Source organism: Apis cerana, linkage group LG13 (genome assembly GCF_029169275.1).
Source record: "Apis cerana isolate GH-2021 linkage group LG13, AcerK_1.0, whole genome shotgun sequence".
NCBI lineage: Eukaryota > Metazoa > Arthropoda > Insecta > Hymenoptera > Apidae > Apis > Apis cerana.
In genome coordinates this window covers 5,188,252-5,209,134 of record NC_083864.1, presented here as the reverse complement: position 1 = coordinate 5,209,134, position 20,883 = coordinate 5,188,252, and the positions used below count along the sequence as shown (strand labels likewise).

General features: G+C 41.4%; 2 protein-coding genes across 11 annotated transcripts in view; one reads left to right on the top strand and one right to left on the bottom strand.

Annotated features, from left to right (window-relative positions):
* LOC108000176 (basement membrane-specific heparan sulfate proteoglycan core protein) overlaps positions 1-20,883 on the bottom strand; it is a 199,964-nt gene that overhangs the window by 93,559 nt on the left and 85,522 nt on the right. The gene's annotated exons all lie outside the window — the stretch shown is intronic.
* On the top strand, positions 5,691-10,811 carry LOC108000173 (uncharacterized). Of its 5 annotated transcripts, none has more exons than XM_062083772.1 (7): positions 6,115-6,219; positions 6,418-6,506; positions 7,984-8,241; positions 8,441-8,704; positions 8,785-8,918; positions 9,057-9,222; positions 9,433-10,811. In XM_062083772.1, the coding sequence occupies exons 3-7, from the start codon at positions 7,990-7,992 to the stop codon at positions 9,820-9,822; spliced, it is 1,206 nt and encodes a 401-aa protein (XP_061939756.1). In that variant the 5' UTR covers positions 6,115-6,219; positions 6,418-6,506; positions 7,984-7,989; the 3' UTR covers positions 9,823-10,811. The 5 variants fall into 5 exon arrangements, with proteins under 5 accessions (XP_016915870.1, XP_061939758.1, XP_061939756.1 ...); XM_062083775.1 differs by lacking the exon at positions 6,115-6,219 and adding an exon at positions 6,900-7,112 and having other exon boundaries at positions 6,423-6,506; XM_017060381.3 differs by lacking the exon at positions 6,418-6,506 and having other exon boundaries at positions 5,691-6,219.

The window sequence follows — 20,883 nt, the reverse complement described above, 5'->3', positions numbered from 1 at the left end:
CTACAGAGATCCGTTTTCTATCCAAGGTGGAGGGATGGATATCGGATTGAATTTTCCCAAATGGGATTCGAGACGATTACGGGATATGATAATTATCCGATAATGATATGAAGATTACATACGATAATAATGACGATTTCATTGATTTTATGTAACTTGTTTACAATATGAGTTACTGGCATACAAGTTATCGTTATATAAGGAACGAAGAATAATTAATGCGCGATTCGGATACAATTACACGATTAAATGGTATTTTCCCGCAATTGTCTCATCAAATTTTGACGCGAAAATTTGCGAAACGAAGAAACATGCGATGGCAAAATGCTACAAGTAGAAATAATAGGGCAAGAGTCATGTGGACGACCGACTGATTCCTGATTGAACTCCGCGATGGATTATTCTTTTTTCTCTCTCTCTCTTTCTCTCATTTTCTCCAATTTCTCCACGGGAAATTAATTGTCACGAAGGAACGCGAAGAGTCCGATATTCTGATTTTTCCACCGATAACCAACAATTTTCTTCGCCTTCGTAATCTAGAAATAAATTTACCGGATCAGAAACGAAGCAAGGAATTTTTTCTACATGTTCGAGTATAAATTTGAACTGCGATACGTTACGATACGTTATCGCTATCTATTTAATTGTATCATTAATATTTTAGGAAACCTTGCACTTTGGAGTTTTTTTTAGTTGCTTAAAATAAAATATAAGCTGAATCTCGAGTTGATTATTTGTTTTTTACAAGATACCGAAATATCTCCATGCTTTTTATGGTCAATATTCATTGATAGTGATTCGAGTATCATTCAATAACCAAAGAAGAATAACGAGTAGCAGCGGCAAAAGCTGCTCGTTTAGAAGCCAAGTTGCAAACAAACTTCTTAACGGAGTCGGAACATTCCCGGCATCGAACAATGTCTAATCATACAAATGATCACGCATATATTAATCTTAAAAAATTTTATAAAAAAAGAAAAACAACTATTATTTTTAATTAATCATACATATCTACTCTCGTCTAACCTTGCAATTATTATTTAAATTATAATTATATATTTGTATGGATAATTTAAAATTGTTACCATGTTATAGCATAATTATGTAAAATGGTGCAATAAAAATAATTTTCCCAGAATACATGGCATACAAATCATTTTTATCAGAATTGTAGATAATCAACATACGTAATAAGAGATATGAGAACAAGTATTTTTCTTCTTTTATTTTCTGTATGTACATCATCGAGTTGCGTTATCTAATCGAAAAATTAATTGTAAGTGATTTTTAATAAATGCCGGTTGCAAAAAATATCGCAATATTATTGCAATATTTTTATACGTTACCGCGTTCGTTCCCTGTAAGGAAGATGCAAGAAAATTTTCGCGAGACGAAACGTGAAATTGAGTGGTTCCGAAAAACGAGCAGCCCCCTCCGTCGAGGCTTCTGTTTCTTTTACCCATCGACATCGACTGGAAATTTTGCAGAACCGGCAGGGGTGGTGATTGGATTAACTTCTCGAAGAAGGGCGAAGCAACGATAACGACGAAGAAGGCGGATTCCTCGAATAAAGTTGCTTCTCGGCGGGCAGCAAAAGATCGTAGCGAACGATCGCTTAGAAAATTTTCAACGCATATACCTCCGTGTGTACATATAAACGAAATGTGAATAATTCCCACTTTTCTAAGCCAACTAAGGCCGATTCTCTTCACTACACTTCTCCTTCTTCTTCCTCTTCACTCGTGTTATTAATTTAGGATCCTTCGACTTTGATTAAAATCTTACAAAATAATTCTCGATAAGGTTTGATAAATTAATCCGTTATCGCGATAAAGATTCGCGATAAAGAATCATCATCACGCAGCGAATATCTTCGATTATCCATTATCTTCCGTTCGAGGAAATCCTTCGCTCTCCGCATCTATCTCTCTAATACATGACTAGAACGAGAGCATTCTCTCTTCACAAAATTCGAGGAGAATGTCGAGGAACGAGCGTTTTTCGTCGTCGTACAATCATCTCGTACGAGGAGCAAACGGAGCAAGAATGGAAGGCGTAGAGAGGCACGAACTCGAAAAGGACCTCGTCTCCGCGAAAGGGGATGAAGATGAGAGGGCGACGCGAGGAGAACGTAACGACCGTATTCGACCCAAGTGCACGCGATCGCGCGACGGCCAGCGACGACTTTGGATCCAGTTTTTATTGATATTTGAACGCCGATATTGGAACACACAAGGCGGACCATCATCATCATCCACCTATCTACACGGGATCGCGTTCGATGATCGCGATAACAATAAAGGTTTATTCGTATACAGTTATCTCCGCTTGATAGAGGCAAACAGAGACAAACAGGGGCAAACAGTTACAAAATAGTTGGTGCACGTGTATGCGGCATTACGCCCGATACAACATGAAATAACGTTGCTTTTATCCGTTCCCAGACGATGCTTAACAGCTCGATATTCTTTCCGTTCCTTGATGACGAATTATTCCTCTTTGGTTCTCGGTTCGAGAAAACGACGAACCATCATTTGTTTTTATCGTCCGGATCTAAAACTTTTTCTCGATTACATCGATTTACGTAATTCGAGAAATAATAGTCGAACTCGCGATACGAATCTATCGTTTTGCGATCTCGATTGCCTCGTTGTAACGGAGAGAGATTGGCATGTGTCGATCTCGGTCTTTGAATTGAAAGTTATCACAACGCCATCGCTCTGTGATAAAAATTATAAAATTATACAATTTTTTATCTATCTACCGCAATTATACGATTTTGCGATAAAATTATAAGAATACTATTATTCGTATAAAAAAAATCTGTGAATCAGATAACGATTCAAGTGATTTTTTATTCTCAACGGATTAGTGTTCAAGGTGAATGATTATAGGCGAATCGAAAACGAAAAACACAATTAAAGAAATGAAATATTAGAAAGAATTGGTCTGGCCAATTCCGCTCTCAATGAATATCCCCATCGTCCGTGATATTCAATAGACGTCCTTGGTAATAAGTGGATAATTCGCTAAATATATGAGATTTATTTGCAGTGCTGTAACAATTAAATCACTTCTCTCTTCGAGTTTTTTTTTTTTAAATAATAATTCGAACAATAATAATCTCGAAAGAAAAGATTCGTATCTCGATTTTTCCCTCCTCTCCCTCCTCCTCCTTCTCTTCCCTCTTTTCCTTTTCTTATTTTATCCTCGATCGATGATTCGATTACGCGTATATCGCGACGTTCCGATAATAATATTTATATTATTTTTCTTTTCTTCCTTGTATCTTTCAATTTCTCGATATCTATGAAAATCTGTTATTTTCAAACGGAAATTCCTCTTTGTTATCGCGTTTTAGAAATTGCGTCGTATATTCAGTCGGTCCAAAGCGTATATTCGAAAGACCATGTTGCAATGTCAATAAATCGAAAGGATTGTAAATTTCCTACATGCGCGGCAATATAATTTTTCATTGTGCAGTGTCGGTAATATACCGCAACAACAGATATAAAAACATGACCGATAAAAACTGTGATATTTCTTTTCTTGCCTCGATTAATACCACTTTAAGCAACGTTGGAATAACCAAGAATTTCCTTCGTTCAACGAAAATTCGGAGGATTTTCAAGGATAATCGATCAATCTCTGAATATCAAAATTGCTTATATATGTGCATTACATAATAAATAATACTGTTAAATTAAATTGGCGTGTTAATTGATCAACATCACGTACAATTTATATTTTTAACGTCTCATCAACATCGTACGATGAGAAAGAAGGAAAAAGTGAGAGAGCGAGAGAAAAATGTCTAGATCCGTGTATGCGTATAAACGCTGTAACAAATGCAAGGCTATCGCGAGTTAAATAATGCGTGGCACTGGGCATTTATAGTGTATTATATAACGATATATATGATGTCTGATATTCATACTAGCACGGTATGGATTCAAGATCATGGATACGTCATGTGTGTTTTCATTTTGGCGTGGAAAAATATTTCGCGAGACGTACAGGTATTAAATCTGCGTGAATTTTGTTCAAATTTGCCGAACGAATTCTCGGATAAATCGACTCATCCTTCCTTCGGATATTTTAATAACTGTTGCTATGCGAATTAATTAGAACCGATGGATTGAAGAAAAATTGACGATAATTTTTCGAAACGTTACGGTTCGCTTTACGGAATTGGAATTTTCGACAATCGCAGCGGATGAACACGATTCGCGGCAAGTGATCGTTGAATAATGTAAATCGAAAAGTGGACGGGCTCTATTTAATCGGCTAATGTAAATAAATCGGTTAGAGCGCGATTGATACCGACCGGTTGTATAATTTTAGTCATGTGTGTTCGCGATTTAGGCCAATCGAATGCACATTTGGTATTGGCCTTATCGACTCGTTTCTTTCTCTTTAGAAACGAATAAAACTAGTCGGGACAAATATAACACCTTGCCCATATTTAACATGTTCAAACATCTATCACACCATGTGTGTATATATATATATATATATATATATATAAAATATATGATACACCATCTACTTCCTACTAGATGGATCAACATTATCAAAAGACTTAAAGTCTTTGCTTAAAATTATTGCCTTTTTATCGCTGCTAATAATTATTAGCGTACAAACGCTAATAACACAATTTCTTTTTTGACGCGTTTTCTATTATTTAACAAAGAATCGAAGAAAACAATCACTCGACGTTCGAGTAATAATATCGAAACCTATCGAATATAATTAAACTTTTCCTCCGAATTAACCATCTCTCGATTCAACTATACCGCAATCGTTGCAATGATAATATTTTAAATTATTTCGAATTTTTAACGCGATATTACAATATTGTTTTATCAATGCGAGAGTGTTTGCTCTGTCAAGATGTACGCTTCGTCGAAGATGATTGATTGCAAACACACAAATACTACAATACGGAAATAAGAAAGAGGAATTAATCGATGATTGTGCAAAATTCTCGAGAGGAAAAAAATCGCCCATTAATTGTATTAATTGTACGTCTGAATATGTTCATTTCTTTTATTACGTAACCGTTTTTCATGACAATGATAATGGAGGTATTGCACTGTCATTGGAAGAAGTATTATTATCCGAGACTTGACTTTTTTTCGACCCAAACGCGATCAAAGTATTTGCTGCCGGATTATGTAAACGCTTCGAGTTGATGCTCGAACACCGATATTGTCTAAATAATAACGATGTCGCTAACATTAAAGAAATCTCTTAAGTCCTTCTCTTCTTCTTCTTCTTCTTCTTCTTTTTCACGTTCTTTTCATCTATTATGAAATTAATGGATTTATTTCAAGATAGCGAAGCTAAGTTAATTTTATCTTTTATCTTTAATCGATAACTTTTTATTACGAATCGAGGAAACGGAGACAATGTCGCGGTAAAAGCGGACGATTCTTGCATAAAAAATGACGCACGGTTATCACAACCAATGCATTGAAATTCCGTGTACTGAAGCTCAGTGTCGTCGTTTCAAAACTTGCTTTACAACGATCGGAATGCAAATCATAACCGAGCCACGATGAAAACGCTGATGTAACTCGTAATAATTCCGATATAAATTATGAAAGATATGGAAAAATATTTGTTCACTAATGATAAATCAAACACCGATTTGTTATCATTCGGTAGATAATGGCGAATAGTGTTTCGATTTGACATTTTCAAAAGATCTCGTCGTAATCCTCTTGCATATCCAAATATTTATTCTTTGTTCCAATAATTCGTCAGCGATATGCACCTTATTTGCCATTGCCAAGTTAACAGACGCGACAGATAATCATAGTTGGTAAAATTCGATGTTCCGATTGCCGAACAATCGCAAACATTGATTGTACTAGCGCGTAACACGCTCGAGAAGCTCGAGTAAATAATATAACTGCATCAAATAATATAAACTGCCATACAGGTATATTGGAGAAGACGCTTTTTTTTTTATGGAAAAATATAATTTCGCGTATCCTCGGTGATTTCTATCGAACAACATTTTAACGAATACATCCGCGGTGCGGAGGAGGAGGGGGAGTACTCTAATCGGAGTATAAATAATGTGTGGACGTCTGCATAAAACGTGACACGTCGATTCCGTGTGGCTCATTCCGTATCAGACGTCCGCGGTGGCAGTGTGAAGTTGAAATTATTCTTTCTTTTGTGTACAAGTCCCTCTGTAATCTCTCGCAGGTTAGTGACGATGAAACAACATTTTCTCGCTCCATTTCCGCGTACATTATCCGCGTGCCCGGATAAATTCATTGTCAACGATTCATTAGTGTCGAAGAAAATTAACGCGGAAAAACGTATTGTTAATCCGCCGCGCCTCGTTGTGTCGCCCTCGAGTAAAACCGGTCTCGCAATGGCTAATCATTTACGTAATTTTAGTGATTGTATAATTTAGTGGTCTCCATCAAAGAGGATTTATTTATTCCGAAATTATTCCGGAAGATTGGAAATTGGAATCGAGGCGAAAGGTAGCTCTACCTTTAGTTACTCAATAAAAAACAATTAGATTCCGTTCATCGAGCGTAATTCGTCGTTAATTTACATCATACGCGTTTTAGCGTTGTATCAATTTGTATTCTAATTTCAAGTAAAATGATTGAAATGGCGTAAAATGATCACGCGTCACGGTCCATCGGGAATCTAATTGAAACGAGATTAATAAACGAGGATCGTTAATCTCTCTTAACTCTACTGGCACGCGAATATTTAATACATAACTCGCTTTGAATTATTTGTTCGTCGCAATTATTACAAATATATATATATATATACATATATATATATATACAACTATCACAAAGCAGTCGAACGTTTGATCGTTTCAACTAACCTTTTTTATTGCTTCAACGCTTCGTTCCAAGGCTCTGGTTAGTTTTTTGTGAGCAACCTAGACAACCGTTCGAACCGAATAACGGTTGAAGAAAAAAACGTTTGACAAGAGAAATATAAGTAATGCAACAGTAGATAACAAGCAAGAACCGGATTTTTAAAAGAGGAACACAATCACAATCACTTGCCCTCGATTTCTTCGCTCCTCTCCATGAGAATAATCAACAGTGCGATTCATTCTAATTGTAAGTGCCCTCCCGTGATCTAAAATGCGTTCGATAACCTCGATAATGGACACGTTTACGGTTCAATCTTTCGCGACTTATCGATTCGAAAGAAATCCTGTATTTTTCCAAACATGTCCGAACATTCCTTGTTCTCTCTTCCAACTTCCTCCCATCCTATCAATCGTTCCAACCGATTCGCTAAAACTCAACTTTAAACACCGTTTACAAAATCCTCTCGCCACTAAAAAGGAAAAAAGAAAGAAAGAAAGAAAAAAAAGAATTCCCTCGCACTTTCGATTCAAATCTTTCCGCCGCGTTCTTGCTTCCCACGAAAATTTCTCTTCTTCGACGATCGTCCGTGTTCGAAATAAGTGTGCGAGACGGAAAGAGAAGAAAGACGCGTTCCCGTTCCCAGAGGAGATACGAGTCGTAAATTTCTTTAAAATACCGCGTTTCGAATCTCGAATCTCGAATCTCGAATCTCGAGCGATGAAACGTGGCGCCGAAAAAAGAAAATGAGAAAACGGAACGAAAAGAAAGACGCCTCGTTCCATTACGTTTCTAATTGAAACAGAGTTTCTCGAAAACGCGAGAAACGATTCCCGTGAATATAATCAAAGAATCAGGAGGAAGGAATACGAATCTGTGAAGATAACCTGTGTGTGTGTGTGTGTGTGTATGCGTAATCGAGAGAGAGAAAAGAGAGAGAGGTAGAAACGTCGAAAGGAAATGAAGGAAAGAGAAAGGGAGGGAAAAGGAGAGGGTGATAAATGTGACCGCGAACAATAACTTTGCTATAAAGAATCGGTTCCCTGGCGTGGCGTACTTGACGAAGACGCGACGATTTATCGTGGAAATTGTTGGAAATTTGGATTCTCCAATTTTTCAGGGAAAAATGGTGGATAAATTGGAATGGTTAAATAACGAATTCGTGCAAAGGGTCCTCCAGTACAACGAGTACGACACCAGCATCAATGTAACGAATATATCCGTGAAACCGGCGACCAGCAAAGGTGACAATTATGCCAGCGACATGTATAGGGTGACCGTGAAATACACGCAGAAGGAGGGCAAGACCAGGGTCAATAAGGAGACGTCGATTGTGTGCAAGTTCGAGCCGTTGGAGGAGGACGCTCGAAAGGAAGCGGTAAATATTTTTACGGGGGAATTTCGAAAACGATTTACTTATCGCCGAGTGGAGTCGAGGCTTTCTAATTAATCGAACTCTTGTAGACATCTTGAAAAAAAAAATAATCAAATATAAAACAATCGCATATGCACAACAATTGGTACGTGACTGTCGAACTTATATATCTTACGGCAGATATTTCTGAACGTTTTGTAAGATCATGTCAATGGGTATCTTCGAGAACGAAATCTTCATGATGTCGAATTCGCTACGAAAGATGCAACAAATGTTGGGCAGTCGGCTGGGAGCAAATGTACTTTACTTTAGAATGGAACGGCCGATTTGTTTGATGTTAGAAGACCTTGCTCGTCTAGGATTTCGTATGGCCGATCGTTTCAGTGGTTTAGATTTCGATCATTCCAAGCTAACTCTTCAAAGCTTAGGCAAATTTCACGCAGCGTCGGTCGCACTGTGCGAGAAGGTAATTTTTTCTTCGTTATGCGTTACGCGACAAATATTTCCACGTAATTCCATTCTTGTTTTTTCCCCCTTTTTTTGTAGGAACCCAAGCTAAAGACTCTATACCAAAAAGGGATACTGTACGAAGGAATGCCGACCGAATTCAGATTCTTCTTCGTCTCCGCAATTAAAGCTCTTGGAGATGATTTGGCAAATTGGCCGCAAGACGTGAAAAGGTGAAGCATATCGAATCGATATAATAATTACGAACGCGAATAACCGAAACTAGGATCTCTTCCACGTTTGATCTCTTTTTCTTCTTCTTTTTTCTTTTTTTTTTTTTTCCAATTTCACGCGATCTCCATACACCACAGGTATCAGAATAAAGTTAAGAAATTCGCCGAAGTTGTTTACGACCGTGGTTTGGCGGCATTGCGACGAAACGACGACGAGTTCAACGTTATTAATCATGGTGATTCCTGGACGAACAATATGATGTATCGATACGATGAGAATTCAAAGCCTGTCCAGCACGTGTTTGTAAGTATTGTTCGCACGATATTTCGCGTCCAACTCGTGAATCAAAGTATCCTTAACTCACGTGTCCTTGAAACATTCAAACAACGCATCTTGAACGATGCAATGAAATCCGACTCGATCGATGTTTGAGCCGAGGGACGAATCTTCGATGATTTCGCGCTCTCTATTCTTTCTTTTCCCGATCGCTCCAGTTTTGCATCGACCTTCCAGGTGGATTACCAAATGTCTATCTACACTTCACCGGCGATCGACCTGCTCTACTTTTTGAACGCGACCGTCCAAAACGAAGTGAATACCGAGAGTCTGCTCGAGGAATACGTAAATACGTTGACCAGCACCATGAAGAGGCTAGGTTGCAAAACGACACCACCCACGATAAAGGATATAAAAAAATATATGAGGGAAAGGATAGCATGGGGGATGTTGGCCGCGGCTACCGTATTACCATTCACCCTGATGGATAAGTCCCAGGTGGTGAGTCTCGACGAGCTGATCAAGAGAAAGGACACGTTCGATTATCCCGGGACCAAGAATCCGATGTATCGGAAGGTGATGGCCGAGAGATTAGTGAAATTCGAAGAAGCAGGCGTGTTTGATTAATTCGATATGGATTGAAGCTGTGTCTTGTTTAAAACTAATTAAAAAGGAACGAATTAATCGCGTACGATACAATGATCCTTTCTCTATAAATGATATATGCTCTCGTGAAAAAAAACGATATACACCACCATATCTACGAAAATATTTAAATTTAATTGATAAGATACGTTGATACGCATAGCGTAGCAAGAACGATCTATTATCTTACGAACTCGTTGATCATCGTTATTTTTTTCTCTTTGTTAATTAAATTTGATAATTGTACATATTTATCACGGTATTTTATATGAAAACGATACTCTAGAAATTATGTGCTACATCCTTTGGAACAATTTTCGTATGGTTACATCGAATGAGAACAAAAGATGAAACGAGAGAGAGAGAGGTTCATTCGACTAACACACCGCGCACAATAATTTTGAATATATTCAACATTATAGACGAATTATTTACACGTAGCGTAATTACCGATTAATCAAACGACTAATTAAAACAAAATAATTCCGATTCGTTAACGAGATCATAGGTTATTTCTTATAATTTAATCGAATTTCGATAAATATACTTAGCTAGAAACTCACCAAAAACCAAAGTTCAATTATGTTTCGTAGGCGGCATAGAGAATAAAAGTCTTAGATTTAATATCCACGCGCGAGATCACTTGTTCGCGCATTTCACGAAATATTTTATACATGTGTTTTTCGTCTATCAGACGTCCACCAATCGATGGTACAAATTTAGCAAATTATTATATATATTGTATATTATAGAACCATTTATAATTAACAAGGTATTAACCAAGATCCATGTGATTTATAACCAATTTTCGTTACTTGTATTTACCAATTTTCAACGTGAGAAATAAATTTATTTCTCGCGTTGACAATTGTTCTCGCAAGTATTGTATTGTTAAATATGAAAGGAAACGAGGAAAAAGAAGAAGAAGAAAAAAAAAGAATAACAAATAAAATGAACGAACGAAGCACAAACTTTGTTAATTTTTTCGCCACACTTTATCTCAAGGAGAGAGAGAGAGAGAGAGAGAGAGAAAAAAGAAAAATAATTCCGCTCTCTCGTCTAATTTATGAGATTAAATCTTCAATGAAGCCTTGCCCCATTTTTCCCTCCTCTATTATTCACACCGTCATTCGAAACGAGTCATTGCGGTTAACATTGCGTAAATCTTGGCCGGACACAACGGGATAAAGATTTAGGAGCGAATCGCATTTTCGCGACGCGAAAACGAAATGTGTCGCGGTGTTTTGAACAAATGTACGCGTCACACGTTTCCTCCCGTTTCGGCGCAAACGAAGAAGAGGCTGGACGACGAAATTGCCGTTCAACATACCATTTCCACGCCTCGCATACCTATTTTATGGATTAATTGCGGTTCCGCGGAGATGGCGCGGGAATGACGGGCAAATCCGTGGCAGAAAATCCTGTGGAGGAACGGAAACAGGGGTGAGAAAAATATATGCGGTACAATATATTCGCGGAGAAAATCGTTTCTAATTTTCGTTTACAACACTTCCGCGATAAACAAAATAAAAAAGAAAGAAAAAAATATTTTCGAGGAAAAGAATCGAGGATGAAACGGAGAGGAGGATCGATCGGAATTTAATTGCAAATTATTTTCGGTAAAAATTGTTATCCGAAACGGGGGTTTGAATAAAGTTTAATGGGAGCATTGTTAAAAATAGACGATCGAATGTGAACGTTTGAAAGGCACAATTAATCGACGGTGCGAAACGACAATGGAATATGAATAATAATTATCGTTGCACGATGGGTTGTAGGATGGATTGTAGTAGAAAAATTGAAATTATATCCCGAAAATTATACCCCCGGCGCGCTCCGAAATTTTCAATATTTGCTCCGTTGCCAAATTAACGAACAATTAAATTCGATGCGTACGTGTAGGCGGATGATGACACGCGTGCTCTCACGCTCTTCTGTTATTCGAACGAGCGGCGGGTTTCGTATATCGATTTCATAGAGGGACACGCGATACACACGTCAAAGCGGGCAACGTAACGAGCTTGATTCAAAGGATGATTCGTACAAATCAGCGGCCGTTTGTACGAGGCGATGGCAAAATCACTTATTTCAAACTCTCGAGCTCGGAGAGAAGTTGGTAGCTTCAAACTGTTGAACGAGAGGAGAGTCGAGAATGATTCGACGTATCGAAACGATTCTCCGCCCGCTTTCGAGATCGCGGCGTTCGAGTGCCTCGCGCAATAATAATTACCGAAAGTACTTTCCAATTTCTCTCGGGCGTCGATCATCGATATCGACCGATCCCATCGGTTCCGTCCAAACTCAAGATTTCATTCCCTCGCCTTCGCCTTCCACGCGGAATCGCGAGAGATTATCGAGGGTAACTCTCGATGATTTAACCCGAGGCCGGGGTTATCGACCTACCCCATCGATCGAGCTGCCAGAGATATTACACGGACGCGTGTGAAAACGCATAGATTCCACCGCGGCCAAGCATCATGGAGAACGCGATTAACTCTGAAAGCTAATTAATATCTTCCAAGCCCGGGACACGCGTTTCGCCTTTCAATTAAACCGAACTTGTGTTTGACCGTGAGCATATTTATGCACAAGCGTGTACGTGACGCGAAACAAACGATCGAATTAATCACCAGATGATTCCTATCTCCGATACGTTGTACATGTATAGATAAATACATATAGAGATTATCCGCGAATTTTATCTTTTAGATCCGTGTGATTTTTCTAATCATATAATCTGCTTATAGAAAAGAAGAAAAAACAAAAGAGAAAAAAATGAATCTTCAAGCAACGATAATTAATCTTTCGCGCATCGTATTCGTCCGATTATTGATATCGTATCATCGACCGATAAGCGTATTATAAATTTGTCCTTAACAAAAGATATTTATTTTCGAGTCGATGATTAATCGTTCGTCAATCGAATTATCCGCGATGATTTTACATTTTTTGCCAAAGCCGATTAAGAATAAGAGAACAACGTATTATTCTTTTCTTTCGTTCCCGTTCCATGTCTCTTCTTTTCTTCCCTTGCATCATATTGCATCTTGCGTGTAATTGTGCGGTTTCGAAGAGACAGGGGAAGGGAGGAGTGAATTCCAGAGACACAACGTCAAGGTATACGTATAGCCCCATTATCTCGTCTCCTCACGAATACCACGGGTGTTTCGCGGAAAATTTCCATCTCCGCCAAGGATCCAATTAAGAGGCATTTTTCGTGTATTTCTTTCCTTCTCGCGAGATCGACGACGATGATTCCAACTCAATTCATAGATTGTAACGGGGACCAAATCATTTTCCACGAACGACAGATATCGGCCGCAGTAATCGATAGGAGAGCCGGGTTCGAGAGAGAAGTTGGTGCTTCCTATAGGCCGATAGCGAGGAGACGGCAGACATATTGTCCAATAGCGTAAGTAATAGGCAATTTCGATAACAAATAAGTTGCTGCGGCAATATCATTAGTCAACGTCCTTCCGTCTTGCTATGCATTGATAAAATGACACCCCCGGCCGCGATCAGTCATGTCTCTCGTCGCGGTTCCGCCTCGTAAAACGTGAAATCTCCGCGGGGAAATTTTATTAGCCGTTTTACCATGAATTAATTTCCATCACAAATCATCGCACGATGAATCGGTAGTCGGCCGATTCATAATACCAACGATAATACACCGTGACACGCGCTACTCCATTTTGCGACTACTCCATTTTTCTTCTTTTTCGAAACGCGTTTCAAACTTCGAGAGAGAGAGAGAGAGAGAGAGATTCCAGTGGACCGGCCGAACTGGAGAATTTTAAGAACTCTCCGTAGATAAAAAGATATTTCCTGAACGCGAAAAGGCAGAAGATTCACGTTCGAAGCGGTGGAAGTTTGCGAAAAAAAGAAACTTGCTCCTTTCGCAAAGTTCACTATTTAACCCTTTCCGCGATGGAAAGTCCGCGAGGTTTAGTGAAGCGGGAAATTAATAGAAAAGAAAAAAGGAAGAAAAAAAAAGAAAGTCGGGAAGGGTGACGAGTTATCCAAGATAGGGATGAAATGGGAAGCGAGGAAGAAGGAGAGAAGTGGAAAATTACTGCCATTCCTATGAAATTGAAGCCACCCCCCACCCCTCCGTCCAACAACAGCCGCGACCCAGTATCTTTCCGCAACCTCGTATATTCCCGAGGCCTTTGTCTCGAGGAAGCTGACGCGGTATCACGTGTATAAAAGTAATATCTGGTATCCGAATACTCAAAGGAGTTCTTCGCGTTTAAGTTATAACGCCGTACGTACATACAACACGTTCGTTGGCAGTTCGTACAGATCGGAGAAACAAGAACGAGTGGAGGGAAGGGAGAGACGCTGCGTTTGTACGCACATTCCACGTCTGTACGCGAGATTGTCAGGGACAGAGGGTTGATAAACGCTGCTACCATGCCTCCGTTTCGCATCTCGACGATCCTTCGCACACTCGGTCCCAGTGTTTCTCTCGGTATTCAAACTGCTCGGACACCGTCCGAAACTTTGCGAGCCGGCGATGCTCTGATAGGGAATAATAATAGCGACGGCGCGACGACACGATGAGGATCGTCCACCGCATCGTCCACGCTATTTCCCTCTCTCCTTCCCTCCACTCCGCCCTTTCGTCGATATCGTTTCACGTTTTTCGTTTCGTTCGTTCGGTTCGCGTTTCGCGTCACGTACGTTAAAGCGACGAAGTTAAAGCGATACGCTCGATAGGAAATTGAAGAAAGCACGGAACGTATCTGTCTATCGACGATTCTAATCTCGTGGCGCGCGTAATGTATAGGCGGGCGTTAAAAATAATTATTTATTTTCTATCATTTTCAATCGGTGATTTGCATTCGTTTTCAAACGATCCTCCATTGACCGATTCGATTATAATCAAGGGAAATCGGCGTCGTTACGCGCACCGTGCGCGAGGCACTGATTTCGGGGGCGTAGTAGGATGGATGGCTGCGAACAGGACAGCCAACGGGGAATGGCACGAGGGACAGGGGAGAATAAATAAACGCCATAATTCACGTTCAACAGTTACGAACGGTTCAATTCGCAATTGGAACCGGTCCAACCGGAGAGATGCGATATAAACGAAGCGCGGGGGAGGAAGAGGGTAGAGAGTTTAGAGAGAGAGAGAGAGGTTGACGAGAGGGATGGTGAAAGAGTGGGGTGGTAGGCGGAATTACACGGTTAAGGGACAAACAGCAGCTCGTCGCTACTGTATATACGACGACGACTACGACGACGACGACGACGACAACGACAACGTCCGTTGAAATTAATTTAAAAGGCAGTATTTCCCGCCGCGGGCCTCACACCTGCATAATCTCGCCTCCCACACTCGCTATTCCACCACCGTTCTTCATCCACGACCCTCTTCACGGCCCACCTCGTTCCTGGTTGAAAATAAGTGGATTACGTTAACTTGATAAAGCGAGGATCACGTTTTATCGGGTTAAAGAAAACCCTTTCCATCCCCACTTCCTCCTCCATCCCTTTTCTCCATTTCCACTTCCGCCTCCTCGCCTTTTAATCCTTTTTCCCTCGGCGTTTCGCGCGCCACGATCCACCGAGCATTCTTATTCCTCCTCCACCTCCTGCTCGCGCACACAGTTTCAGCCTAGTTTCGCTGTCGCATTTGCGAACTTCCCTCGCGCGGATCCATACGCTTCCCCGCTTTATCTAATTTGGCTTAAACGCGTTAAGTCTGTCTTCGCGCTAGTTCCGCGTACGTACACGCGTGTTTCCCCGCAACTTTCAATCGAATTAAACGAGGAGACGGGCGCCCATATTTCGTTCGCCAGTTGCGCCGTTAATGTTTAATTGGCCTGTTATCTCCGGTGGCCGCCACGCGTTTGTCGGGGCGGCCAATCTTCGTCTCCCGCGAGATACCACCCCTGCCTTTCGCGATTAATTAATCTTGCATACACTAATTACGATGCTGTACACCGTAACGTTTAACGTTTCGCCAACGAGAATTTTGCCAGGATAAATTCCTAACATCCTACGGAAGAACAACCGGAGAACAATACGGCTCTTCGGGAAACGGTTCTCTAACCCCCTCCCCTCTCTTTCTCTCTCTCTCTATATCCATTCTTCCTACAAAATTCTCTTTGTTACTACGAAACTCTCGATACGATAACGATCCGTTGTTCGCATCTTTCAAACATTCACGTGTACGTATACGTATACCGTGACTATAAATTCTTCTCTTAATCTCATCCCGGCCCCTCCTCGTTTATTTAAACGCGAAAACGCGAGGAACAGGAATAAATTGCAATCAGAATTGTTTCGACCGTGAACGCGATAATCACCTGTCTCGCCCTGGTCGCGTCCCTTTTTGCCCCTCTGGGGTGGCCAGCGGACTTAGCCACAGAGGCACGCTGATGGAGTGCGCGTTACGTGCATCGGATGCGCGATTTCACGTTGGCCGCCCGAGGTGGAGGTGGAAATAGCGCGCGACACCCGAGCGAAATTAAGCGTGCACGGTTTTTACACGCGCGTGCGAATTGAAATTCTTGTTTTTCCCGGTCGGGAAAGGGGGTTGCGAAGAGGGGGCAACAACAGCTTAACAGCGTAGGAACGTTGAAACCGTGCTGCTAAATTTTTCGAACGCCCGTAATTCCCCCCCAGTTGCAACAAAACGATTACGGCGAACCACGGAATATGTTAATAGCGGAGAAATGAAGGAGTCGGTGAATTAGAATTGCCGAAAATTTATAACCGTATTCCTCGTATACCCTCGATTCGGGGCGTAGTTTTAATTATCCGCGTCCCGCCACGACTTATTCCCCGGTAATTCGCCCGGTTTTACACAATTAAACCCCGTTCAACCCCTCCTCAACCGCTCCCTCTCGCCTCGAATAATGAATTCTATAAAACTTGGCAAATATTTGTCGGTGGTAATTCAAACAGCTAAACGATCCGTCAACCGAGTAATCCCGCAACCGAGCTTCGCCACCGTCCCTCCCCTAGGTAAATTGTTTTCCCGTAACGAGAAAGGGAAGGAATAAAGGATTCGTTTCGTTTGAAAAAAAAAGGTGGAAAAATTGTTGGAACTCGTTGCGGGACTCGAGGTGGGTAACGAGAAGAGGGAGTCGACGGAAATAAAAAAAAAAAAAACGATCCTTACTTGAAAGAAACTTGGAGAAACGGTGTTGTTACTCCGTTTCGCTTAACGCGGATCTCGATATGGCAATCGACGACGTTCGATTACGTGGCCACGGTAATAAATGTTAATAAAGTCTTTCACCATAGTCGTTCTCCTCGCGCTTCCTTCCTCATCGATTGCAAAACGTAACGAGCACGAGTCGGAATCGATAAAAGAGGTGCTATGGTTGGAATACGCGCTTCAAGGGTAACGTAATGAGATAAACCGTGGAAACCGAGTCTCTGTTAGCTGTTCCTGGAATCCGAATAAATGCACTTTTCCGGTTAATTTATCTCTTCTCGGAATCCTCTCTCCTCTTCTGGTCGGTAAACAATACCAAGAAATAAGAAAGATCCTCGTCGTACGGAGAATAATATTTTGGTATATAATATCAACTTTATTCCCATTTATTCTGCGTTATAATATCTCTGTTCGTGAAATACGAATTACTTGGTAAAGCACGGTCATAAATTCATTGGATCGATACCGAACGTTCTCGTCTTCTTCGCTATATCATCGCGGAGAATTGTTCGCGTGCACATGCATCCCCGCGCCAAGTCGAATTTATCGACGGTATAGCTATCGGCGGTCGGCGTGGCTTAAATGGCGCGTACAGAGGGATGAAATCTTGAAAGCAATAATATTCACACCCTGACCGGGGGTGCGCACGAACAGCGCCACTTTTTTCGTCGATAATCCTCCCACCCAGGGTCCAGGCCGATTCCCTATACCCCCAGAACCGGTCTATCTATCCTACATGTCTGTAGGGTAGTTTATTATTCATCGAGCTTGCGTCCTCAGCGCGGATAAACGGCGCATTGTTTATGCATTAGCCTACACCCTGCCTCTGGCCATCTCTCGATCTGGCCATTCACTAGATTCCCCTCCCTTTTCTCCCGCGTTCTCTCGCCTATCAAACTTGCTCGATTAATTGCGCCTATGTTTAACGGGTTATCAAAATACAATGACTTTGATCGCGCGACTACGATTCACCGTTCACACCAGCAATCCCGTTTTTTATTATTTTCTTTCCCGTGACACATTTTTTGAGGGAGTACAACCTTGGCGGAAACGCCAAGAGGTATTTCTCTCGAAAATCGTCTTTACGATCTTCGTCCCCGATATTTTTCCTCCTGTTTATTCATCGCGATAACTACTTTTAAGATGGAGTTTTGAGAATCATTCGTTAAAACTTCGAAACGATCCAACGGGGCGGTCTTAATGATGCTTCTTGCAGTCCGTGCTAATATACTTCTTTCAAAAGGAAAAATGTTATTTACGACGCGTTTCGCGGGAGGATAATGAATGAATCCAGAGCGAAAATTGAATGGAATAAAGTACCGAAGGTTTTTCCGTCATCGTTTGAATCGGGCTTCGCGCAGATAAGAACCGAAACGATTAATCACGAATTTCTGTCGCGGACAATCGGACTACGAAATACAGCCGGGGCAAAAGGAAGCAGACCGCGTCGTATGAATAAAATAACCATTAATTCGAACCTGGTACGCGGCAGGTTAGATACAATTCCAGAAGAGGAGGGGAAGACGAGCCGCAATTTCCAACTTCTTTTCTTTCCCGACTTGTGTTCGAAAAATGGAACAAAGTTTCGTATTCACGCCTCGATCTTTGAACGAGAATGCATTCTCGTTCGTAGAAATCGATCAATCGCGACCGCGAGAAACCGTTTTCAAAAAATGCGAAACTTGGAGCTCGTCTAATCTTAAATTATCTTAGACACCGATACAATTCCCGAATCATCTTTTCGTTTTGCGATCTAATTTTCCACAATTTACCCAGCGACGAAACGTGTGAGGAATTTCAACTTGTTCGAAAAGAAAAAAAAGGGAAAAAACGGAAAGGAAAACAAGAAACAAGCCGAACACCGACCAACCACAGCTCCAGATAAATTCGCTTTATCAACGCGGCACGGATGCTACCACGAATAACCGCAAAACTAATATTATCATCGCTCCAACAAGTGGCGGCGAGCGTGTCGTTTCGCGACAACGATCCTTCCACAATTTCGCGACCTTTGTAAAAATATCCAAGCGAATATGCAAATTCTCGATGGAGTTCAAACGGTCGGGTGTAGAGTTTGCAGAAATAAGCAGGGGACCGTGCTGCGAAACGCACGATGCGACGAATTTTCCTTCGACCCTGACTCTCTCTCTCTCTTTCTCTCTCTCTCCGTTCGCGCAACGTGTTACACCTCCAACTTTTTGCCCGGCCGTTCGAATACGCGGTCACAACACAATCTGGCTCGGCACGGGTCTTGGCAAAACAATAGTTTCAACCTGTAATCCTGGACCGTGTTTTAATCTGAAAGAACCCTGGTACGCCGCTGATTGCATTGCATAGTAATCTTAGTTTTTACCGTATCCTCGGATTGCCGCAAGGAGCCTCCTCCTCCCCCTTCCCCCCCTCTCTCTCTCTCTCTCTCATCCTCCCCTTTGCGCAGAGTGAATATCGGGGTCGTGAACCGCATTATACACGCCATCGCGTATAATCGCGGCCAAGAATGGAAGGATTCGAATGGAAACAGTGAAGGGGAGAAAAAAGAAATTTTTCACGGTAATATCTGGCGATCCTGTCATCGATGGCTTTCATAAATCGACCATGAAATCGCGATTTCTGAACGACCATTTCTATCTGATAATCTTACCCCGGCTCCATAGAGGTTACTTTATGAACCGTATTGGAATCGATTCTATTCTCACGGCGAGAGATTATGATTACGAAAAAGAGAGGGAGGAGGCAGGGGGAGAGAGAGACATGCTCGTGATTTTTAAAAACTTCGAGATACGTTTTTTTGTATCTCGTCTTCGAGGGAAATAGAAACAACAAAAAAAAAAAAAAAAAGAAATATACACGGGATTTAACTAGAAAGGCAACGTACTCTGGGGAGGAAAAAAATGCTTATTCCCCGGCTAAAGAAACCGCGAGAACGGTCGCGATATTGGCTTTTTCCGCTCGAACGTAATCAAGGCGCAAGTGGTACTCGAACAACTAGACGACACAAGAGGACCTTAACGGAAAGTCGATGTTGGTACACGATACAGAACAGAGGGGAGAACTGTTCGCGAGACAGCATGCATCGATATCGGTTTTCAATGAAACGGAAACTCGAAACACACCGTGGAATTTCGCCCATTAAATTCGCGATGACGAATATGGGAATAGAATTTATCGCATCCCCCTCTCTCCCTTTTATCCTGCTCCCAATACCCACTTTCTTCTTTTCCTTCTCTTCCTTCGTCCCGTCTTCGAACCACGGACAACGTTCGCGAAAACGTTTCACGGTTTAGAACGGTAATATCGCGCGATAAATTATCGCCGCTTTGGCGGAGCGAAATCATTTTTCCCCGGCAAAGGGCCGCGAGAAGAAGAAGTTTCAATCCCCGTGTAATTTCCATGTATCACGGGCGAGAATTATTCTAAAAATCGATCCACCACCGTCTCCAATTGAATACGGGGACAGAGCAGGGATGAAATTGGAAATTGGTATGAATGAAACGCTACCGATGAAATAAATTTCCACGGAACGTAGAAATACGCACGATTACGAGAGGCGACCGAGAGTCGTGCCAATTGTGGCATATTTAATGGAAATTAATGGAAACATCGAAGAGGGACAAAAGGAGGCGGTGTATCGATCCAGGTTTCTCGTATCGAGTTTTCGCTCGAGCTTTCGAAAGCGGTCATTCGAACACGAACGGCCAGAATTTCCTTTTTAAGCGAAGGCAGCTCGGCACCCGAAACGATCGAACGCGAGTTATATACACCGCGTAGAATACCTATACTTCGTGCAAATTCATAGTCGAGGATATTCGTTATTTCTTTCGATCCGTTTGAGCACGAATCGCTCCTTCCTCAGGCCAGAAAAAAGGTGAACG

Excerpts from the sequence above, each read along its gene's own strand:
- LOC108000173 (XM_017060381.3), top strand. The coding sequence starts at position 7,990 with ATGGTGGATAAATTGGAATGGTTAAATAACGAATTCGTGCAAAGGGTC. Across the intron at positions 8,242-8,440 it reads AGGACGCTCGAAAGGAAGCG|ATCATGTCAATGGGTATCTT; the intron begins GTAAATATTTTT and ends ACGTTTTGTAAG. Across the intron at positions 9,223-9,432 it reads AGCCTGTCCAGCACGTGTTT|GTGGATTACCAAATGTCTAT; the intron begins GTAAGTATTGTT and ends TCGACCTTCCAG.